Raw genomic sequence first — 25,460 nt, forward strand, 5'->3', positions numbered from 1 at the left:
AGTGCAGTACTCTGAAAAAGGCTATTAAGAAATAAAACCCACGTTTTCAAATAGCCAATCAAAAAACAAACCTGAAAATGAGCTGTGTTAGAGAATACAGAGGCACAGCTCAAACCTGGGTGGGACACAACTGTCACAAGGCCCTCCTTTTGGTAATTAAAACACAAGAAAGTGACACGTGAGAGGAGACCACTCAGCCTGTTTGTCGCGCGTTTATTTAGCTACAAGCGGTGACGTGTGATTTTTACTGTCCAACATAACTTTTCACTTCTGGTCACGACCAGTTCCACAAACGCTGGGTGAACTGTAAATAAGAACAGAATGTGACGATTCACAAATTATTGACGTGCATGTTGGGCCTGAGAACGTTTATTCTTTCATGAAAAATGTCTGCTCAGGTTGAACCCGATGCCAGCAATGCGTTTCAAAACAACGTTTTGTTTTCTTGTGTCTTTCATCGTGTATGATGGGATTGTGGTGGATGTTACAATTGGTTGTTTTATGAATCTGCTTTTGCACGATTGTTTGTATTGTGTTTATTTTAATGCTTTTTTGTACAGCACTTTGGCGCAACCTCTGTTGTTTTAAATGTGCTTTTATAAATAAACTAGACATTAAGCCTGTTACAATAACGGGCGCTAGAACAGTAGTCCATAAACATTAGTAGGAACAGCCTATATTAAATGGCAAGGGACCTTTTACCTCATTAAATTTTTTCCATAGAATGCCTGTAATTTTCTCTGACAGTAATACTGGCTTTGCTGTCCATAATATGCGTTTAATTTTCTGTCACAACAGTGGACAATCAGCAGATTCTCCCCAGCAACTGATGTAATGTGCGTGAAAATAAATCCACTTTTAAAAGTCACAGTATTGTAATATCATGAAAATTTGTATATTTAGGAAAACTCCTTCAACGACTGACACTTTACCGGGCCAGGCTTCTTAATCGCAAATCTGACATCCTCAGAGTGAACACTTGCTCAACAATGGGGAAGCTGGTCTCCGCATCTCAGTACCCGACTGGAATTTTCGTGTTTTATGTTTTAGGTCTTACCTCATTTACCAAAATCCGATTGGATTGGCCACCTGATATTTTATAGGTGCCGCCCTCTCTGTCTTGTGTGACACGTCAGGCGGCCTTTGAAGCATTTGCTTTGAAAGCGTTGCACCGTGCCCCGCGCATGCGCACTTCACCAGACGACACACACACACAGACACTGGACGCACATAGGGGTTTTATTAAAGAGGATAATCTAATCGAAACGTTGGGATGGGAGGGGCAACAAAATACTGGAAACGTTGGGTAATTTAAACATAAAATTAAACAAGAATCACCTGGTGGAACACTTAGCAGCTAATGTGCCACAATTTAGGCTGAATATTGATGTTTTGTAGCCTTTTCCTTTTAGGGTCACGTCCCCCATTTATAGGGGTGTGATCTCTGGGGTCGTGACCTTGACTTAATCAGCAAATGGCATAAAATGTCAGCCTTTTTCTCCGAGCCTTATCCGATCTGCAGGTATAATCCTTATTTTCAATTTGACATCTTATGTGATTACCTTTCATGTCTTGCCTGTTACTTGACCGATTTTTGCCTCTCGTCTCTGTTTCGGTCGCTTCGTTGATTTTTTCTTCTTTTGTTTGCTTTTAGCTTGCATCTTCTGCTTTTCTGAAGAAATATGTTATCTGTTTCTTTTGTGGAGTCGGGACAAAATGAGGTTAATTAGCTGCAGGTCAGTCACATGACCAGGTATAAAAGAACATCTCAGAGAGGCAGAGTCTCCCAGATGTAAAGATGGCGTGGGGTTTACCACTCTATGAAAGACAACTGAAGAATGACATTCCTCAAAGTACAACTGCAAGGAATTTGGAGCTTTCACCATCTCTGGTATGTAATATCATTAACACTAGAATCCCTGAAGCCTACGAAAAAACTCATAATTCCGGGCCACCTTAAATTTCTTCGCATCTCTCCATTGGCGTCTGTTGTTTTGCAAATGTGTCGCTCAGCACAAGCAGCAAGCAGCCTGCTATCCCATTCCCCTAACCCGGCGTAGCTGAAGTCAGTCGCAAAATTCTCAGAGCTCAAGTGTGCTTATCTGGGTGTGAGGTGCCTGGAGCTGCATAGGGTAAATAATATCTCGTTATTTGGAATACATAACATTTCACATGTGATCCGTATCTACAATGATCTGTGTTAAGTGTAGGATGACAGGAAATGCGAGGCAAGAAATGCTGAACACAAAACTAAAAGAGAAACTTTTTCCATGTTACACTAATAATGTCATGAAGTGTATAATGTGTGAAGACTTTAGTCCAAATATCAAATCAACACTTGTGCTTTTATACAAGAATATAACCAAAGAAAAAAAAATCATTCAATTTACATGTTGCTGTCAATGAGTTCCAAGCTCAAAAGCCAATCAACAGAAAGTTGACATGTCTTCTTGGATGGTGCAGAGGTAAGAACTGCTGCCTTATAACCCAACGGTTCTGGGTTTGAGTCCAGGCGCTCCTCGCTTTGAGTAGTGAGCTGCTATTATTATTATTGCTACAATATAATAAAAACTTACATTTGATTTGAGTCTGTAACACCCAGTGTAAATTTTGCCTACTTGTAAAAGTTGGCCCTTGTTTTTTTTTTTTTTATTATACAGTTTTATTCTCTAAGTGATCGTTCACGTGGTACAACAAACGTGCCTCTCCCTCTCTGAGTTGATGGCATTTATCTCCATTCTTTTCACAAGAGCAGTGATGACCACAGTGGGTGCTGTGGCTGATACATGCTCAGAACTATTTGTTGTACCGGCAATCAAAAATACGATGTTCCGTGAACGCTATCAGACCATCATGCGGCACTTGCGCTTTGACAACAAAGACTTATGGAGCCGTCAGCATGGCACAGCCAGATATTGACACTAGTGTGGAGAGTTGCTTGTGTACTCAAGTGACTTCAGCTACAGGTGCAAGTCCCACTTTACTTACGGTGACAAGCAGGTGGAAGTCCCATTTTCTTTTGGTGCCAAGCAGAGTTGTGCTGCGGTGCAGCAGTCTATTAGCCAGCGAAAGCGCTGTGAAAAAGCTTGTTACAGTTCTGTCATTGTCCAGGAATGGCTCCAATTGTGCGACTAATTTCAGCTCTGTTGTTGGGAGGGATGGGATAGCAGGCTGCTTGCTACTTGTGCTGATCGACACATTTACAAAACAAAAGACGCTGATGGAGAGGTGCAAAGGAATTTTTTCATAGGCTTCAGGGATTCTAGTGTTAAAAGATTCAGAGAATCCGCGGAGATCTCTGTACCCAAGGCTGAATACCAATATTGGATGGCTGTGATCATTTTGGCCCTCAGGTGGCACTGCATTAAAATCAGACATGATTCTCTACTGGAAACCACTGCATAGGCTCAGGAACACTTCAGGAAACCATCATCTGTGAACACAGCTCGTTGTCGCCTCCACAAATGTAAGTTAAAACTCTGCCATGCCAAAGAAGAAGCCATATACGACTTAGAAACACCACTGCCTTCTCTGGGCCTAAGCTCATTTAAAATGGACCGAGAGAAAGTCAAAAACTGTCCTGTGGTCTGGCAAATCAAAAACTTGGAAATTCTTTTTTTTGGAAATCGTGGACACCATGTCCTCCCCTGTGCTAAAGAGGAGAGGGACCACCCAGCTTCTTATAAGCACACTCTTCAAAAATCAGAATCCATGATGGTGAGAGGGTACATTAGTGCACATGGCATGGGTAGCTTGCATATGTGGGAAGGCACCATTAATGCTGAACGACATCAACATACTTTGGAGCAACATATGCTACCATCTAGCAGGTGTCTTCTTTAAGGAATGCCTTGCTTATTTCAGCAAGACAACACCAACTGCCTTCTGCTTGTACTACAACAGCATGGCTCCATAGTAAGAGAGCCCTGGTGCTAAATGTCCAGACCTGCCAACCACTGAAAACATTTGGGGGATTATGAAATGGAACATTCAACAACTGCTGAGCAGGTAAAATCCAACATCAGGGAAGATTGGGAGAACCTTTTACTTTCAAAATGACAGTCATTGGTCTCCTCATTTCCTAAACGTTTACAGAGCGTTAAGACTAGAATCCCTGAAGCCTACGAAAAAAACTCATAATCCCGGGCCAACTTAAATTCATTTGCACCTCCTCATCAGCGTCTTTTGTTTTGTAAATGAGTCGATCAGCACAAGCAGCCTGCTATCACATCCCCACACCAACTCAGCTCAAGTCCGTTTATCTCGGTGTGAGGTGCCTGGAATTGTAATCCTCTTTAATAAAATCCCTGTGTGGGTCCATGTGTCCGTGTCTTCTGATGAAGTGTGCATGCGCAGGGTAGTCTTTAATAAGACTTAATAATGTGCGGCCATGCACATAAAATCCATTGCTGGGGAGATGCCACATCTTAATACATAATTCACCTGCCTCCTCAATCACTCACTCACTCATGTCCGTCTGAAGCCGAATGCACAGTCGCCTTCTGCGCACGTTCGAAGCCGAATGCGCAGTAGCCTTCTGCGCACGTCCGAAACCGAATGCACGGTCGCCTTCTGCGCAGCTGCCCGAAAAACCTTACGAGACCGACATCCAACCCCAACATCGCGGCAGGCGGCGGATTTACGGCTGCAAAAATTCAAAGAGAAAGGCGACTTCGATTAAAACTCTAGAGGCCTGAAAGGCGATTTCGACAACAGCTCAAGGCCTAATTACGCATTCTGATTCAATTACGCATTCATTCAATACACCTATATCAGGTTTGTGGTGCTTATACTTATAACTATTCCATATTGTACTGGAACATTCATCATTCAATATTAGACTATAGGCCTGGAAAATTCATCAACTAACAGTACAAGCCTGTACAGTAATGAGTTAGCAGACTACAATCATTACAAAACAACTTCTTCGTTACTTATCATTTGTTCTTCATACTCTGCTGACACAAACTCGTGCCCGTTTCATTTTACGTTGTCGAAACGGGCTCTTTGTCTAGTGTACAATAATCAGCTGCACGCCAGCACAGATTAAAATACTTGCTGGGGAACTGCACAGTACTTGGTGGAGAGACGCTATAGCCACGATTATCAGCTACACGCCACACATTACATCAATTCCTGGGGAGACTCTGCTGATTGCCCACTGTTGTAACTGAAAATTAAACGCATATTATGGACAAGGTGGAAGTACAAGGAAGGGCGGAATGAGTGGCAGAGTCAGCGGCCTCTAGCAGATGCTTCAAAGGCTGCCTGACGCGTCGCACAAGACAGAGAGGACGGGACCTGTAAAATATCGCATGGCCGATCCAATCGGATTTCGGGAAATGAGGGAACACCTAAAGCATAAGGCACGAAAAATCCAATCGGGTACTGATACGCGGAGACCGGCTTCCACACAGAGGTGGGATTAGTGTGTGTTGTTGTGCAAGTGTTCACTCTGAGGATGTCAGATTTGCGATTAAAAAGCTTGGCCCGGTAAAGTGTCAAGTGTCAGTCGTTGAAGGGGTTTTCCTAAATATATGAATCTTCATGATATTACAATAGGATTACTTTTAAAAGTAGATTTATTTTTGCGCACATAAAATCCGTTGCTGGGGAGACGCCACACATACAATAATCAGCTGCACACCAGCACAGGTTAAAATACTTGCTGGGGAACTGCACAGTACCTGCTGGAGAGACGCCACAGCAAGCTAAAATAAAGAGAAGCAGGATAGGAGATCTTCAAACAGACACAACACATCAATCAACAGCCACAGAGGAGAGGATAAATGTAATATTAATTATACTTACTGTACTGTCATATATGTTTCTATTTTATTTTTATTATTATTTTACTTTAGGCTTCTTGCAAAAATATTTTTGACAAAAAAAAATTAACAAAAATAAACAGAATGAGGTCAAGGTCCCTTGTCATTTAATATAGACTGTTCCTACTAATGTTTATGCACTACTGTTCCAGTGCCCGTTATTGTAACGGGCTTAATGTCTAGTAGGTAAATAATATATCATTATTTGGAACACATACATTTCATGTGTGTTCCATGTCTACAACAATCTGTGTAAATGTAGGATGACAGGAAATGTGAGGCAAGAAATGTTGAACACATAACTAAAACAGAAACGCTTTTCATGTTTTAGTAGTAATTGACAAAATTTTGATGTGAAGTGTATAATGTGTGAAGACTGAAGTCCAGATATCAAATAAACACTTTCACAAAACAAGTGCGCTTTTATTCAAGATTATAACCGAAGAAAAAGAAATTGGTTTAGGTTACGACACTGACACGACCTCTTGGGTGGTACAGTGGAAAGAACTGCTGACTTATAATCAAAAGGTTGTGGGTTCGATTCTGTGCCCTTCCTAGATTTACCATTTTGAGTAGTGAGCTGCTCTTATTGTTACTATCTTCTTATATAATACGCTACCATGGCTGTACGTTTGTCTGTCCGGGATTTAAAATCACCTGTTTGACCGATTGACCTGAAATTTGATACACATATACTACGTGACGTCTACTGTCCGCTTTCGGGGTGATGATTTTTATTCCTCTTTTAATTTTTATTTTATTTCTGAATCAACTCTCGGCAGCGGCCAGTGGAACGGCCACGTGGCGCATGCGTTCGAGTGCTTTTCTCATCCCTAGCACCTTCACCGTCACTTCCCTTACCTCTTCATATCTTAAATCATACTTGAGGCAGATTGAAGACTTAAGTGCCAACTTAAGTGAAATATTAAGGAAAACGTACTAAGTAATTGCAACACAAACACTGACTTGATCAGTTTTAAAGTGAAAAGATGCCAACGGAAGAAGAGAAGAAGCGGGCCGCTAGGCTTGAGAAAAGAAGAGCTGCTCAGGAAACAGTAAGCGCATCAACCTCTGAGCAAACGAATGAGAAACGTACAGAGAAAGAAGATGCTCAAGGCAAGTGTATTCACTGCACGCTATCGTGCAGTCCGCCACATTAGATTTATTTGAGTCTGTAACAGCTGTTGTAAATTTATGGTACTTGTAAAAGTTATCGTTTTTCTTTTTATCATTCACTTTTATTCTCTCAGTCACATTCACGTCACCACCCGATCTGACACTGGTAGTTTTCAAATAAAGATGTGCTATAACAGAGGTGAACTCAGATGAGGGTTCTAGATCGGAGAAAAAGAACAGAAGCCCTCCCCGCAGAAAACGTCAGCTCACACATAACAACAACGAAGCTGCACCAGGCGTAAAGGTGAAAGATGGCACCATTTGGATGAGGAAAGAGGTCCGGCGTCATCCTGCCAGTGAATCTGCCACACACATCCTTCAACGAAACAGCGGGGTATGCCGTGCTCGCCAAGGTATCGTGCAAAGTTCCATTTGCGATGATGTTTTGTGATGATCTTTATATGAAAAACATTTATGTGCTACTTATATAAATGCCACATCAAATGTAGGGATTCTAGTCTTAAGAAGAGAAGAGGTGATGAAGCACATTGGTGAACAGGCCCCTGGGTCCAAATTTCTGGAAACGTGTTGCTGCATTCAAATTAAAATTGAGAAGAAAAAAACAATAAAATTTTCCAGTTTCAACATCTGTTGTCTTTGCTCTATTTTCAAATAACAACATTGCAAATCATCGCATTCTGTTTTTACTGACATTTATACATAGCGTCCCAACATTTCTTGGAAACGGGGTTGTATTATAACTTTTGAACTATTAGCTTTTGCTCTCAGAAATCATTTTAATTAAAGCCTTTTGTTCTGTGACCCTAAGTAGAGGTAGAATGGACAAGGTTAACTACGAGGGGAAAATGAAACGGTAAAGGCAATTTGAAAATTACACAGTAACCGTAATGCATGGAAGCTGACCCAACACAACACGTTCAACGTGGCTTATGGGTCAAAGAGCATGCATACTTAATATATAAAGGAAGTCCAAACATAGATTAAAGACTAAAAAAGAAATAAAATGAGACACCAAAAAGATAAAAGAAGAGGAAATCCAGTTATGAATGAAGAAGCAAACATGATGTCAGCAGTCACTTTAAAACCAGCTGGCCTGCGAGGTCACACTTGGCGCCACACTAGGCGAGGTTAGACAAAGTTTAAAAAGAAATCAAAATAATAAAAAAAAAAAATCTCAGCTCACCCCAACACTTTTACAACCCCACTGCAGGAATGTGGCTAAAAGTAGTTGCGTGGGACCCTTAAGGGCTTAACATGGTCTGATTTTAGAAACAGGAGAACTGGAAATTATAAGATGCAGCAGGCCAAAACACCCATTCTTGTTACATCATTTTGCTCATCAAGGACATATATTGTTAAGCAACTTTTTTTTTTTTAATAACTGAAGAAAATGCAGTCATCCCTCAGCATCTGTTTCTAATGTATTCCTGAAAACATGTCGGAAAATAAAAAAAACTCAGATAATGAAAAGGATTATAACTGGGAAAAATAATAATGTGTCCCGAGCTCATCAGGAAAATCCTAACAAATTTCCACAAACATCAATAAAGCACTCCAAAGCATCTCTATAATAATCAACATTTGATTTCTCCGAGGGCGGCACGGTGGCGCAGTGGGTAGCGCTGCTGCCTCGCAGTAAGGAGACCTGGGTTCACTTCCGGTGTCCTCCCTGTGTGAAGTTTGCATGTTCTCCCTGTGTCTGCGTGGGTTTCCTCCCACAGTCCAAAGACATGCAGGTTAGGTGGATTGGCGATCTCAGTGTGTGTGTGCGTGTGGTGGGTTGGTGCCCTGCCCGGGATTGATTCCTGTCTTGCACCCTGTGTTGGCTGGGATTGGCTCCAGCAAACCCCCGTGACCCTGTGTTTGGATTCAGGGTTGGAAAATGGATGGATGGATGATTTCTCCGATATATAAAGAAACTGTCAACTGTCTCATTAATGGGAGTATTTCTGAATATCAGCCTACTGTCGGACGTCAGGGAGAAACCCGATATTAAAACACCCTTAAAGCCTCCCCTGACAGACTGACCAGCATGGTGGACTCGTCTTTCACCATAATGTCCTTATGAAATTTATTTAAACAAACAACTGCTCTACTTTTTAATCATGTTCCCTTTTTTAATGCCTGTCTGCAGCCATTGTCCAAGATGACACGGACATGTAATGATCCATGCAGCCACTGCACAGGCACTTCCAAATAGGGCAGGGTGAAACGACACGAGATGGATATGGCAGTAAGTGAACACGTTTTAATTAGGGCTGCTGTTTGATGATAAAAATTTAAATGAGATTAGTTGCAAATTAAAAATTTTAATCTAAATGAATTACAGCGGGGAAAATAAATATTGAACACATCAACTTTTTTTTTTATTAAATATATTTCTAATGGGGCTATTGACATGAAATTTTCACCAGATGTCGGTAACAACCCAAGTAATCCACACACAGAGAGACGTCAAAGCAAATAAGTCCATAAATGAAGTTATGTGTAATAAAGTGGAACGACACAGGGAATGAGGCACGGAAAGTCAAGAAAGCAGTTGACATCTGTCAACCCTATCAGTGCAAATAAAAACCAGCTGGTTTATTCCTAATTGATGGCCTATAAAAAGGTTTCTCATTACCAAGGTGTCACACAAGAAGCATCTCATGATGGATAAAAGCAAAGAGTTCTCTCAAGACCTTCACAACCATATTGTTGCTAAACATACTGGTGGCATTTGTCACAGACGTATTTCTAGACGTCTGAATGTTCCAGTGAGCACCGTTGGGGCCATAATCTGAAAGTGGAAAGAACATCATTTCATCATAAACCGGGCACCACCAGATGCTCCTCGCAAGATTTCTGACAGAGGAGTCAAAAGAAATAATCAGAACACTCGCCGAGAACTTCAGAAAGACCTGCAATTAGGAGGTCCAGTTATTTCAAAGAAAACAAGAAGTAATGTTTGCACCACCACCATCTACTCTAAGTACCATGATGTTCCAAAAATGATGGATGGATTAAAAGTCAAAAGTCTGTATGACCATCAGCATCAAGTGACTCCGTGAGAACCCTAACTACAAAGATGACTATTTCATTTATGTTAGGTAGAATGCCCAGAGGGGACTGGGTGGTCTCGTAGCCTGGAACCCCTGCAGATTTTATTTTTTTTCTCCAGCATTCTGGAGTTTTTTTTTTGTTTTTTCTGTCCCCCCCCTGGTCATTGGACCTTACTCCTTTTCTATGTTAACTAATGTTGTCTTATTTTAATTTCTTATTTTGTCTTTTATTTTTCTTTTCTTCATTATGTAAAGCACTTTGAGCTACTTTTTGTATGAAAATGTGCTATAGAAATAAATGTTGTTGTTGTTAATGCACTCCACCACCATGGCCTCTACGCACCCTCACCGCAAGACTGAAGAAAAAGCACATTGAAGCTCGGTTAAAGTTTACTACACAACATTTGGACAAGCCAATGAAATCCTGGGAGAAGAGAGTCTGGTCAGAGGAGAGCAAAATTGAACTCTTTGGATGCCACTGGAGGAGACACAGCGCTGCACATCATCACCCCAAAAACACCCCAAAATACTGACCGACTTCATCTAATTGAAGGATGGAGAAAAGTAGCAGTACATTCCTGATAAGAATTTGCTGCAATCTCCCAGGATGCTGAAGATGAAACGAGGGGGGACATTTCAGCGAGACAAGGATCCCAAACACACAGCGAAGGAAACTCTCAATTGGTTTCAGAAAATAAAGAAGCTGTCCGAATGGCCCAGTCAGTCAGTCACCCGACTTGAATCCAAATGAAAATCTACGGAAAGAACTGAAGATCAGAGTTCATAGAGGAGGCCTCCGGAACCTTCCAGATTTGAAGACAGTTTGGGCCAAAATCCCACCTGAGCAATGCATGCGACTCGTTTCTCCACACAGGAGATGTCTTGAAGCTGTCAGCACCAACAAAGGCTTTTCTACTGAGTATGAAATAAATTTCAGTAAGCTTGTTATTTTCCCCGCTGTATGCATTAATTGCAACTTATTGCATTTCCATGAGGCATATGAATACGTTTCTATAATTTTGAGCCATATGACAATGCACATTAATTAGTCCAACACTATGATAAAGATATTATTGAATTTTTATGACTACTAGGAGGCATTGCCCCCTGGTTAATTCGCTTTCCCACCACAACGGGGCACACTATGCGCCAGCCACTCGCGTTGTGAAGGTGGGGGGACGGGGGCTCAACACACACTAAGGAGATGCGGTTGGATCAGCTGCTGGCTTGCTGCTTGTTCTGCTTGTCACACTGCACATTGATCATTTAAAAACCTGTACAGTATCTGTCCTTTTGTCTCGCAGGACGTTAAAGCGTTTCTGAGAAAATCACGTATCGTCGCCTTCCAAGATTTTTTTTTTATAATAGAGAGATTTTTTCAGCCAGTTTCTAAAGCATACCAGTTTATGTGCACTGGTTGTTGAAGGGATGATACCCAGATACAGAAAATAAATGTTCACAAGGGACCGGTGTCTTTTAAAATGAACTAATATGGTCTAAAGTAGGCTGCAGTGGGTAACATACAATGAATTAAACAACAACAACATGCCATGTCTGCGCTGGGGTGAGGTATAAAGAATCGAGCAGTTCCACTCTGTGTTATCTGCTCTTCAGCTGCTCTGACGTGTAGTTTCCAGTCCAAGGCAAACACACTGACAGTCAGTCTCCCCACTCAGACCAGACCTTTGACAGCTTCTTTTACTGGCAGACTTGAATTAACAGACATCACTATAGTAAAGTTTACACTGCATGTAGCGTCTTGTTCTGGACATTCCGCTACAGTGTGATTTTTTTTCCCTGTCAATGTGTGAATGCAGAACTGATGATACGAAAAATGAAACTCATTCACCCTGCTTGTATAACTGGTTTGATTTTAACTGTTCTTTTGATTGGTAACTGTTATTCTCTGCACTTTGAAGAACTAGAGTATATATGAAATAACATACAATGGAACCTCAGGTCACGAACATCTTGGAACAAGTACAAATCGGGTTACAACCAAAAAGTTCACCAAACTTTTGCATCTGTTCACAACCACACACTCGGGTGACAAACAAGCCGATGATTTCCGCACATGTTCAGTCTCCCCCTGTGCAGCAGGTGAGACAGAGAGAGAGCACGAGTGTATATATATTTACCTACAGCTTGTATGGTCTGGAACGGATTAATTGTATTTACATACAATCCTATGGGGGAAATTACTTCGGGTTGCGACCAGAGTTTTGGAACAAATTATGGTCATGACCCGAGGTTCCACTGTATATGAAAATACAGAAAGGAACGCATCTCTTATTGATTCAGTATGGTACGTAGCACTTGTTCCAGTACGGGACAATTGTGTATTAGAATAAACAGGTGGCAACTCCACTGGTGTGTGGATGAAGATTATCAAGAAACAACAAAGGAAACGTCCAAGCGCCGCTGACCTGCTGCTACTACTCTCAATAAACTTGGATTCATTTGCATGTGAGATGCCGTCATATTAACTGGACTAAATTGGGGTTGCAATAAAAAATGTCTTCTTCTTTTGGCTGCTCCAATTAGGGATTGCCACAGCGGATCATCTTGCTCCATATCTTCCTGTCCTCGTCATCTTGCTCTGTTATCACCTGCATGTCTTCTCTCACCACATCCATAAACCTCCTCTTAGGCCTTCCTCTTTCCTGGCAACTCTATCTTTAACATCCTTTTCCCAATATACCCTGCATCTCTCCTTAACGTTGATTAATCAGCAGCTCGAATTTTAATCAATAACAATCTTCTTCATTTTTAAGGACCTTCATTCCAAAATGCCACTGTTTAAGTTTAGTCATCATGGCACTCAAATAACTAAATTTCAGTATTATATGATATGCTGGAAGATTATGCTTTAAGTATGCAAGCGGCACACACCTCATCTCAATGTCATAATGTTTAGTTAACGTTTAAGGGACATTTTAACAATGTACATATATGAATGTACAAATATGAAATATTGGACAAACTGAATACTTACAAATTGCAATCTAAATTTATGCTTATAGGTCTGTACCTTGAAATTCTTATTTGCATGTGCACATGCAGTGCCTATAAAAATAATAATTATAATAAGTTTTACTTATGTAGCACCTTTCATACACTCAAGGACACTTTATAATTCAATAAACACCTTAACAAGACAGAGAAATTACATACAGGAAAATGAATAATACTCATTGAAAAGATATGTTTTTAACAGGAGTTTGAAATTTATAATAGATTTTTCATCACAAAGGCTGAGAGGAAGAGCATTCCAAATTTTAGGGGCTATCACACTGAAAGCTCTGCCCCCCATAGTTCCTAAGCTGTATTTAGGTACAGTGAGTAAGTGTGCGTCCGATGATCTTAACGCATGGGCAGGAGCGAAAGGAAGCAGCAGCTCAGACAGATAATGAGGGGCTAAACCATGAAGGGCTTTAAAGGATGAGAACAATTTGATATTTGATTCTTGAAAAGACTGGTAACCAATGCAAATCATGGAGGACAGGAGTGATGTGAGCAGATTTTTTAGTGTGTGTAAGTAAATGAGCAGCAGAATTCTGAACATACTGTAATCTATCGATATATTCCAGTCAGGAGGCCATAAAGATAGATAGACAGATACTTTATTAATCCCAAGGGGAAATTCACAAAAATAAAACAAAGCACTGCAATAGTCCAGATGGGTAGTGATGATGAAAGCGTGAATTGGTGTTTCAGTGTCGTTCACACTGAGGAAAGAATGCAGATAAGCAAAGTTACAGAGATGAAAAAAAGCTGTCTGTACTATTGAGCTAATGTGTGGTTGGAAAATAAGGAGCTGATCAAAGATGACACCCAAATTACGGACTGATGCTGGGGGTTCAACTAGGATCCCATCAACATCGATTTTTAGCCCATGAAGGGTAGAGAGGACAGACTAATAAGATTTCTTTTTATCAGGACTGAGTTGTAAAAAATGATCTGTCATCCAATAATTGATTTCCCAAATGCAGTCAGTCAGCGCAAAAGGTGAAGATGTTGCAGTTGCATCAACACATACATAAAGTTGTGTGTCATCGGCATGGCAGTGGAAGCTCAGACCATACCGACGAATAATCTCACCTAAGGGGAGCATAGAGCGAGGATTAGACCGAGAACTGACCTTTGAGGGATACCTTGTGTGAGTGAAGTAGTGACAAATTTGTGTTACCTAATGAAGACATAATATGGGCGATCACTGAGGTATGAATCAAGAAAGAGCAGCACCAGAGATACCAATAGCTGAAAGTCGGGACAGTAAGATGTCCTGGTTAACTGTATCAAAAGTTAAGGAGAACATGAAGAGTGGCCATCCCAGAATCTGCGGTTATAAGCAAGTCATTGGTCACCTTAAGTAAAGCAGTTTCAGTACTATCAGGGGTGCGGAAATCCAATGCCCGACTCATCCGACACGGGTAAATTGACCGTCGGAACAAGTGAGTTTTTCTGGTTTCAGTTGTCCGCGGACAAGTGCAATTTTCTGGAGAAAAAACAATTATATGTGCTGTGCAGGGCACATTTTTACCACTACTTTCAAATTTTAAACATTTGGGTACCTACTTTGTGCGGAAACAGTCTACTTAAGCATGTTCTTCATGTCTCAAATTGATCTTCAATATTGTTTACAAAATGACGGCTGATTTTTCAAAGGGGAAGCACTCTTACGGTCTTACATAAATATTTTACCCTACTATTTACACGCTTAGAGATGCGGTCATTTTTTTCATGCCGACATTATGATGTAATCTGATGATTTTTCATTACAATCTCATTACAAACTTTTATTTATTACCAGTAACGGCATACTGCACGATAACGTGCAGTGAATACACTTGATTTGAGCATTCCTACTTTTCCTCCTCTTTCTCTGTACGTTTAGCATTCATTTGCTCAGAGGTTGATGCGCTTGCTGCTTCCTGAGCAGCTCTTCTTTTCTCCACCCTAGCGGCCCGCTGCTTCTCTTCTTTCGTTGGCATCTTTTCGCGGTACAACTGATTAAGTTAGTTTTTGTGTTGCAATTACTTAGTACGTTTTCCTTAATTTTTCATTTAAGCTGGCACTTAAGTCTTCAATCTGCCTCAAGAATGATTAGCAAAGGTAGTGGGGAATAAGAACGGCACCCATACGCATGCACCGCCCTACTGTGTGGTGCAGAGAGTCAACAATAAAATAAAATAAAAATAAAAAGAGTAATACAAATCATCACCCCGAAAGCGGATAGTAGACATCATGTAGTATATCCATCCATTTTCCAACCCGCTGAATCCGAACACGGGGGTCTGCTGGAGCCAATCCCAGCCAACACAGGGCACAAGGCAGGAACCAATCCTGGGCAGGGTGCCAACCCACTGCAGCATCACGTAGTAGATGTGTACCAAATTTCAAGTCAGTAGGTGAAACGGTTTGCAAGCTACAGGTGATTTAAAATCCTGGACAGACAAACGAACAGCCACGATAGCGTATTATATAAGAAGATTGATAAAATTCATTGTTTCTACATAAAAATGCGGTCATTTTACTTACAATGCAAATGTTTTCACCTCATAACAAAGCTTGTTAGGCTGTTAATCTTTCCTGAAATTTGCGATGCCGCGTAGGTTGTGATATATTGAGGAGTTAAGAAATTTATTGCGTGACAACATCAATTTTGATGAGCTGTCGATAGATCGTTTTTGATTAGAGAATTTTTCATATAAAACAAGTTGGTTTCACGCTGTCAGTTTATTAAAAATAAAGAAGAAAACATTCTAACGGTTTCCAAATGTTATGAAATATCTATTAAAATCTTCACTTAGACGCGATTATTTTTTCTTCTTGTGAGAGATTATTCTCCAATATGAATTTAATAAAGAGTTCTCTAAGAACCCGCCTGACTCAGGAAAACCTTCAAAACCAGATGCGCATTGTTGTTGATGGCAAACCTGTAGAAGAGTTTGACCCACTACCAGCTGTGGAATTCTGGCTGTCATCTGGCAACAGGCACATCACTCACAAAAAAACTGAAAAGTCATCAGCATCCACTTCTACAGGACCATCAGTCCAGGAACCATGCAGTTCAGCTCAAGCAGAAATGAACAGCACTCGGCCCATGCTGTCTGAGATGGTAAAGATTCTTGGGGGAAAAGATGTTGCAAGACAAAAGCTGAAGAACATGGCAGAAAATGAATCAGGACAGTGTTCTGTTCTGTAACTGTAATATGTGAAACAGAACTAGTGTAGCTATAATGAAGGCATTGTTTATTAGTGAGTTAAAATAATAAGAGAATCTTTTATATAATGTTCTAGAGCAATGTGGCAAAATACTACTCCCTGAAAGAACTTTTTTCAGCTTTAAAATGGAAGGCAGTTTTGGTATCAATAAAAGAGATCAGAAAAAATAAACTATTTTTCACTTTTGTTATTTATTTATGGGCAAGTGAATTTAACTGGCAGACAAGTGGATTTTCTAAGTTTACTTGTCCGTGGACAAGTAGAAAAAAAATTGATTTCCACACCCCTGATACTATGCAGGGCTCTGAATCCCGATTGAAAAAAGGATATGCAAGTTTAAATAATCATTGACTTCAGCAGCAACAACCTTTTCTAAGATCTTAGTCATAAATGGAAGATTAGAAATTGGGTGATAAAATTTTAGCTGTAAGGGATCTGAGCCAAGTTTTTTTAAAAACAGGGGATACAGCAGCAGTTTTTAAATTACTTGGAACAACACAGGTATGGAAACTACAGTTGATAAAGTGAGAAATGGGAGCAGAAAGTTTATCAGTGTTAATCCGTAAAGTAGGGGCAGGTAGATTGATTTAACTTACGTAGATATTTACTTCAGCACATTGTTATTATTGCTATACAATAAGAAGCCCAGTAGATTTACCGTATTTTTTGCACCATAAGACGCACCTGACCATTAGACGCACCTAGGTTTAGAGGATGAAAACAAGAAAAAAAATATTCTGAACCAAATGGTGCACTAATATGTTTAATAAAATATAGCAGAATAATATTTCAACCATGTAAATTCAACAGCGGTATTAAGAAACATCATCACTGTCATTAACAAATAAGGAGAGACTTTAAGTTTCAAGCACTCTTCTAGTTTTATGGAAACCCCAAGAACTCCTCATCACTAGTGTCAGAATTTATTAAGCTCAGTTGCTCACAATCACTTTGCAGCATCACGTACCTATCATCACGCGACATAACCTGTCCAAAGCCACCAGGGGACAAAGCACGTTTGGACCAATGCTCCCTGAACTTATATCGCCAGTCTACTCCCATCTATATTTGTAATGCCACAAAGCCCTTCATCTCATGTTTTGTTGTGGGTTTCCAGTTTGAAAAATGAGAATGCGGTGCAAGCATAGCCCTCGATTCAAAAAATTGCTCTGCATACCTGTTTGTCTCGTTTGACAGTAGCTGAAAGGCAGCTTCAGGAAAGAACAGCCTGAAGTAGTCCAGCGGCTGGTAATCTGTGGAGTCCAGAGTCCGACTCAGTGATAATGCGCAAAACAATCTCTGCTTTTTTTTTCTGTACTCACTTCGCTCCCTCATGAGATGTAGATGCCATCTTGCTTTTGTTTACATTTCGCAACTCACGCACACGCAAGGATTAGATGCCGAGTCAATGAGTCTAACATTCCTCCAAGCACAGAGGGAATGCCTGTAACGTAACAGTGAGTTTTGTCACCCTCTACCCCTGGATGTCTACTTTTGTCAGGTAATACACATCATGGTCTGTGATGCAATATTCGCTCCATAAGACGCACAGACATTTCCAACCTTCTTTTGGGGAAAAAAAAGTGCGTCTTATGGTGCGGAAAATACGGTAATTTTGGCTTTTTTCAAAATCAACAGAAAAATTGGAAACTGATCTCTGCAAAGTGGCCTACATGAGTTACAAACATAAAACACAAAATAGTTAATGGCTATTAGCAGAACAAACCAGCTTAATGCGCTGAAAGGTCTCTTCTCATTTTTCAGATTTTCTTATGTTTCTGTAGCTTTTTTTTAACATGACAGCTACTGAAAGCTTGTACTGAACACACAAACATGAGCAAAATTAGTTTGGTGAGTTGTGTTATGTTGCTATATGTTGTGAACTTAGGAGTTCCAAAGCACATGAGGCCCGAAAGTTTCAAAAGTGTTTCCAATAATGAGTTGGGGGGGGGGACACCATCAAAGTCCCCAGCTACATACAAACGGACCTCAGAGAATCTTTATAATAAAAGATTTCTTTTCAACACAATGAAACTCTGTGGAGCTTAAGAAACAAAGGAAAATCCCAAAAAGACAATCCAATGCAAGTCTCAATGAAGTGTAGTTAAAAAACAGAGCGAGAAGGTCAACATCCAAATAATAATAATAATAGGTTACATTTATTGAACGCCTTTCACAAACCCAAGGTCGCTTTACATACAGAGTAAAAAAAAAAATAAATTACACAGATGACAAAAGTCTTTAGAAGAGGAAAGTTTTCAGTTGCGATTTAAAAGTGCAGAGACTGAGGAAGAGAGTTCCAGAGTTGAGGGGCTCTAGCACTGAAGGACCTGCCTATCCTCCCAAGGTGGAGAGTCTGGTGCGTGGGACAGTAAGGAGATGACTGCTTGAGGACCTGAGAGAGCGACAAGGAGTGTAAGGAGCTAGGAGCTGAGTGAGGTAGAGGGGCTTTGAAGGTGAGAAGCAGAATCTTGAATTTAATCCTTGAATGAACCGGTAACCAGTGAAGCAGGGAGAGAACAGGGGAGATGTGAGCAGAACGCTTTGTGTGGGTGAGGACTCTGGCTGCAGAGTTCTGAATATACTGGAGCTTCTGTGTAGATTTTGCAGGGAGGCCAATGAAGAGGGAATTACAGTAATCAATACGAGACATTATGAAAAAATGAACCAGAGTTTGAGCATCAGACAAGGACAGAAATGGACCGAGGTGGGCAATGCTACGGAGATGATAGAATGAAATTTTGGAAAGAGACCTGATGTGTAACTCAAAGTTAAGTGATGAATCACACAAAACACCAAGATTTCTGACAACAGGATCAGGTTTGACAAGTGGACCATCAACAGAAACAGAGAAATTGAATGCCTTAGAAAGTTGGGATTTTGGACCTACCAGTAACACTTCAGTTTTATTGGCATTAAGTTTGAGAAAGTGATTTTCCATTCATAGCTTAAGATTAGTGATGCAGTCAGTGAGTGTGCTGGGAGGTGAATCTGTAGGGGAGTCTGTCCTAAGATAGAACTGTAAATCGTCTGCGTAACAGTGAAAGTTAAGGCCATGTCTGCGAATAATCTGACCCAAAGGAAGGATATAAAGTAGAATAAGTAACGGCCCAAGGACTGAACCCTGAGGGACACCATGCGACACACAGGTGAGGTGGAGGATTTATATCGGCCGAGTGTGACAAACTGTTGCCTATTAGAAAGATAAGATGTGAGCTATTGAAGGGCAAAGCCAGAAATGCCTACAGCAGAGAGACGTGACAGGAGGATTTCATGGTTAGCAGTGTCAAATGCTGCACTTAAGTCAAGAAGGAGGAGAATATTAAGGGAAAATCATTGACTACACAGAGAAGAGCTGTCTCAGTGCTGTGCTGTGTACGAAAGCCAGACTGAAAAGGCTCAGATAGTGTATTATCTACAAGAAAAGCATGGAGTTGTGTAGCAACCATGCGTTCCATCACCTTAGCCAAAAAAGAGAGATTAGAGATAGGCCTGTAACTGGAGAGAGAAGGAGGATCCAGGTCAGGTTTTTTAAGGATTGGGGTATACACAATATACACATACACAATGAACCACCAGGAACTATGGGAGAACATCTGGATTTATAGGGTGGAAGGCAGTTCCTGATGGTGATTCGCTGGTGGATGGACCACCCACAAAAAACAAGGAATATAACCAAGGCATAGTACAAAATGCACATAACACCACAAAAGAAACATTAAAAGAAATGGTTCAAAAATGTCATAACATAAGGATTTGAACCCCAACTGAAATATGACACGGTCAGTACATAGGCTAGCCCTTCTTCCAGAGAAAGGCCCGGGGAATACCAGGAAGCAGCTGTGGTATAGCGGGTCCGCGGCTCTGAATGAATGGCCCGTTTTTAAAATAATCCATTTGGCCATGTCAAGTCTCCGTGGGCACGATCTTGTAGGCGTGGGGAGTTGATGAGGTAATTCGAGCGAGTTGCAATTGGCTTCCTGCGGTGCGTGATTGAGCTGGTGTGCCCACTTAGCCGTATAGGTACGGTCCGGCATAGGGAGAGGGGAGACAAAAAGGAAGAAAGGCTCAGAGACCGAGAGTGCGGCATTGGGGCAGTGCAAGAGAGTGGACAAACCAGACAGCCGAAAAAAGAGGGAGGTCAGCGTGGTCAGGGGTCTCCAGTGTGGAGCAAAGGATCGGCGCTCGAAGGACGGATTGCGCCCACTGATTATATGGAGGATTGGGCTTAATTGAGGTGGAGTTCTCCCTAGGGATCCGAAGGACGACTACGTGTGCGAGAAGAAGATGGAAGGACAACCGAATCGAGCGGTAATGGCAGACACTGGTGAAGGCAGCCAAGATGGGGGTCAATAGCGTGAGGACCACGGCGACTGAAGTCTCTCCAGCTGAGCAAGCCTTGGATGAGCTGGAGACACTGGGATGGAGCTGTGCTTGGTTGGCTTGCCCCAACGATGGATGCAGGTTTTTAGTCTCATTTTTAGCCTTATTTTAAACATTTCAATTTTACCCTTTTGTGGATTATTTATTTAAGGCCGTTATGAGCACTGCACTTTATTTGGACGCTGTTTTGATTTTGTTTGTTTTTCTGTTTTAATAAAAGCACTTTGCACTTTTCCAGCATCCCCTTCCTCAGTTTGACTTGTCCCCAGCTGCCAGTTCTTACGGTTATATTACCAATGGTGTTGGGTTCAAGAGGCTCCCAAAATGTTAAGAGAGAGCACGGAGCAGGACCCGTGCCGTCACAGCGGCTCAGGGCACATGGCGTCATCAGCAGGATGCGCATTTACACAAAGCACACTTGTGTGGTGCGAATTTCAAAATTTTTCACTGGTCCATGGGACCTTTATAATGGATGGATGGATACATAATGAAAGGCACTATATGATAGATAGATAGATAGATAGATAGATAGATAGATAGATAGATAGATAGATAGATAGATAGATAGATAGATAGATAGATAGACAGACAGACAGACAGACAGACAGACAGACAGACAGACAGACAGACAGACAGACAGACAGACAGACAGACAGACAGACACTTTATTAATCCCATTAGGAATAAAAAGGTTTGTGGTACAATAGAAAAAACAAAGAGTCACTAGGTCAGATAAAAGAGGGTCACTATACTGTACTTCATTGTGATGGTCACTGTCAAAGTCAACTGTGTTTCCTTACTGTGCACATGACAATAAACTTTGAATTTGAAAATCAGCTTCTCCTACCTTCTCCAGCCTCCTCCTCTTCCTCATCATCCTCATCATCACTGCCATCTGCTTCCTCTCCAGACCCTGAGTCACTGCTTCCTTCATCAAGTATTTCTGAAAGAAAAAAAGTTGCATGAACAAACCATAAAAAGACAAGTAAAATGATTATTATTTATACATTACTGGTCCCCATTTGGAGATTTAGGGATCAGAGAAGCTCAAAGATATTGCAACAAGAAAATCCTCTGCTTTCCCACTCCCGCATACCAACAACGTACAAAATTTTAATGCAGAGGAATTCTATATCAGGCTGTCATCAAGAAAAGACAGTGGTCATAGTGAGGCACTATAAAGACGTACTGCTGTAGGAATGAAGGAGCCCCAGCAGCGTTTCTGACACACTTCAATGGCTAAATGGATTCACAGATAGTGTGGCAGTGAATGGATGAGAAGCCATCAGGTTTTTCGTCATCCTCTTCCCTGCTACTACATCTTCTTTATCAGGTTTTTTTTGACTCTGAGGGCCTCTCTTGAAATCGTGTTGCCCACCTAGAAAACGCACTGCCCATCGTGGAATCCATAAAGGAGGTTGCTACACACTGTGTCTTCTAAGAAGAGAGTCTGCTCTGCCCTTTTTTACATAATGCATCTGCCCAACTTGTTACTGACGTGCACCACTAGGTACTTGTAGCAAAGCCCACCTCCACGTCCTCACCCTGTGTGTGCAGGCACTGTGCGACAGCAGAAGCTCCTTAGTTTTAGTAATGTTAAGATGCCAATGACTCTCCTTGCACCACGAAACAAACCTGACTGCCAAACTCTGCCTCACCCATCTTGATAATACAACTCCATTAAGCCTAAGAGAGGATCACATTAGGGTCTAAACAGAGGGGAGTCATGGGGAGCCTGGAATAAAGCCAGCACATCATCTTTAAAGAAACCGCTTGCTAGGATGCCTTAATCAGTTACAGGTTTGCAGGGTCTTTACTGTCACATGTATAAAACCAGTAAAAAATGTGCCCTCCGCTCACACATCTCAAAGCTTTTTAGAAGATTAGAATAATCTGGATAAGAACAAGGCCATTCAGCCCAATAAAGCTCGCCAGTTCTCCCCACTTAAATCCTCCAAAATAAGGTCCCTAAATTCTTACTGTCCACCACATTACTTAGTCACTTATTCCTGGTGTCTATGGTTCTCTATGTAACATTTACCCTAAACAAGTTTCCATCTGTCCCCCGTGATGAACTCGTTTTAAATTCACAGTCTTGATCCACTGGACTAATTCCCTTCATAATTTTAAACACTTCAGTCAGGTCTCCTCTTCATCTCTATAAAGGCTCAGCTGTTTTAGTCTTTCCTATAATAAATCCCCTGTAACCCTGGACTCAGCCTAGTCGCTCTTCTCTGGACCTTTTCTTATGCAGTTATGTCCTTTTTGTAGCCTGGAGACCAAAATTGCACCCCGGACTCCAGATGAGGCCTCACCAGTGTGTTATAAAGCTTGAGCAGAAGCTCAACACATCAAGGCACTATATAACCTGACATTCTGTTTGCCTTCTGAACACTGACAGTTCAGAGTGTTGAGTCCACTACGGCTCCTAAATCCTTCTCCTAAAGTGGGCTTTCGATTTTCAGACTTCCCTTTGTGCATTCAAACCTCACATTTTTACTTCTTACATGTAATTCTTTACATTTACTGACATTAAATGTCACCATCCACAAATCTACCCAAGCCTTTCTGCTGTCCAAGTCCCCAATTCAGCCTAGTTGCTCTTCTCTGGACCTTTTCTAGTGCTGTTATGTCCTTTTTGTAGCCTGGAGACCCAAACTGCACCCAGGACTCCAGATGAGGCCTCACCAGTGTGTTATAAAGCTTGAGCAGAACTTCCTTGGACTTGTACTCCACACATCAAGGAGCTATACTTTTATCACTGCCTATTTATACCTTATTTATATCTATTTTATTATTATGCATGGAGTATGGAGATAAACGTTCTGATGAAGGTCTATGGAGAATGGAGACCAACACCGGACAACAGCTAACATTATTATCAAGAAGGTCCAAGAAAAAATTCCACGTTACCTGTGTTACATAACCGACATGATAAATTATCCATTCAGAAATGCAGAGTATGCAAAACACTCAATCTTTTGCTAAAATATCTTTAAACAAATACTTTGGGGAAAATCAGAGCAGCGCACAAATAGAAAATGCGTTCAGATGGGATTGTGCTTTTGAACTGAAGACTTGCCTCTCTTCCTCACTGATTGCTCAACAGCCTGGTCTATCATTTCAAAAGCCCAATCCTGCTGTTCATACACTATGCTTGATTTTCCAGGCATATTTAACAATATTTTAGGAATTAAAAGCATTCGGCACCATTATGCAACACAAGTAACGTGTGATTTCCTGTTAAGATGTTTTTGATATTATTGATTTGACTGGTAAAGGAAGCAACAAAGAAAACAGCCATCACTTATAAGGAATTACAAAAGTCAGAAGCCAAAACTGGGAAACACGTGCAGGAGTCCACAATGTCAAAAGCTCTCTGAAACAATGGCCTGTTTGGTAGAATGGCAAGAAAGGAGCCATTATTCAAGAATATCCACCAGAAAGTACATCTTGAGTTCAGCACAGTGCCTGAGACTGTCCCAGCTAGGATGTGAGAAAAGGCTTTGGGTCAAAGATAGCAGCTTTTTGCTCAAAATTCAAAGTGGTACGGATGACACAGACCCAACACTGTCCATGTGGCAAAAGACAGCATCCCTACAGTGAAGTCAGCCCGCAATCTCGCCGTTATCTTTGACACCAGCATGTCATTTTAAGCAACCATTACAAAACTGTCCAAAACATGTTTTGTCCACCTTAAAAATGTTGGGAAATTAAGGCGTTTTCTAAATATTAAGGATAATAATAATAATAATTCTTTGCATTTATTTTCTCACTACTCAAAGCGCTCAGCAATTGCAGGTTAAGGGCCTTGCTCAAGGGCCCAACAGAGCAGAGTCTCTTTTGGCATTTACGGGATTCAAACCTGCAACCTTTAGATAGCCAGTGCAGATCCCTAGCCTCAGAGCCTCCACTCCGCCAATGAGAAATTAACTCATGCATTCATTTCAAATTGAACTGACTACTGCAATGCGGTGTTCGCTGGCTGTTCAAATTGTTCTTTATACGGCTTTCAGTTCATTCAAAATGCGGCTGAAAGAATTATTACAAGAACTAGAAAGTACAAACACAAAACTCCATTTCTCAAGTCCTTATATACTGGCAGACATCAAAATCCTTCTTTTAATATATAAAGCCTTAAATGGCCAAGGCCCTGCTTACTCATCTGAACTTATTATTACTTACAAACCGGAGCACACATTAAGATCTCAAAATGCCAGCCAACTTAGGATCTCAAGGATTAATAAAATAACAGTGGGAGGTCGAGCTTTTACTTATAGGACCCCTAAGTTGTGGAATGACCTGCCTGCTAATATAGGAGATGCCCCTTCATTTTCAGCTTTTAAATCAGGCTGAAGACTCACTACTACAGCTTAGCATACCCTGACTAGAGCTGCTGATTAACTGTGCATCCTCATTTGTCTAAAACATCAGTAATATGATATTTATGATCTATTACTAATGCTCTCCTACTGTTTCTCTTCTCGGTGCTCACATGTGGCACAACTACTGCCAAGTTGTTTGCCTGTCTATAGAAAAGTTATCTCTGATAAAGGAGCACTGGAATCATTGGGTAGAAGGGTCCTTTCATTGGATTGGCTGGCCCAGCACTGACACTGCTGTTGACTGGCCAGTAGGGGTGAGGCAGCTTGATTGCCGAGGTCTCCGAACTCTGAACAAATCTTTATCCTCAAATGTGAATGATACAATCTATTCTAGCATTTTGCTTTGTAGTTTGTATTATTATTATTGTACTACTGTATTGTATTTCTGAGGAGGCCATGACAGATTGGCCATCAAGCTCTGTGAAGAGGATAACTTGTGTTCGGTTTTGTTTGTTGTA

The 25,460-nt window shown here is 41.1% G+C and overlaps 1 protein-coding gene across 2 annotated transcripts in view; it reads right to left on the reverse strand.

Annotated features, from left to right (window-relative positions):
- cwc22 (CWC22 spliceosome associated protein homolog) overlaps positions 1-25,460 on the reverse strand; it is a 279,770-nt gene that overhangs the window by 123,395 nt on the left and 130,915 nt on the right. For both annotated transcript variants that reach the window (XM_051930614.1, XM_028806203.2), the window contains exon 13: positions 21,465-21,560. In XM_051930614.1, coding sequence (XP_051786574.1) covers positions 21,465-21,560 — 96 coding nt within the window. The remainder of the gene's footprint in view (positions 1-21,464; positions 21,561-25,460) is intronic.

The sequence above is a fragment of the Erpetoichthys calabaricus genome, chromosome 8 (assembly GCF_900747795.2).
Source record: "Erpetoichthys calabaricus chromosome 8, fErpCal1.3, whole genome shotgun sequence".
NCBI classification, from domain to species: domain Eukaryota; kingdom Metazoa; phylum Chordata; class Cladistia; order Polypteriformes; family Polypteridae; genus Erpetoichthys; species Erpetoichthys calabaricus.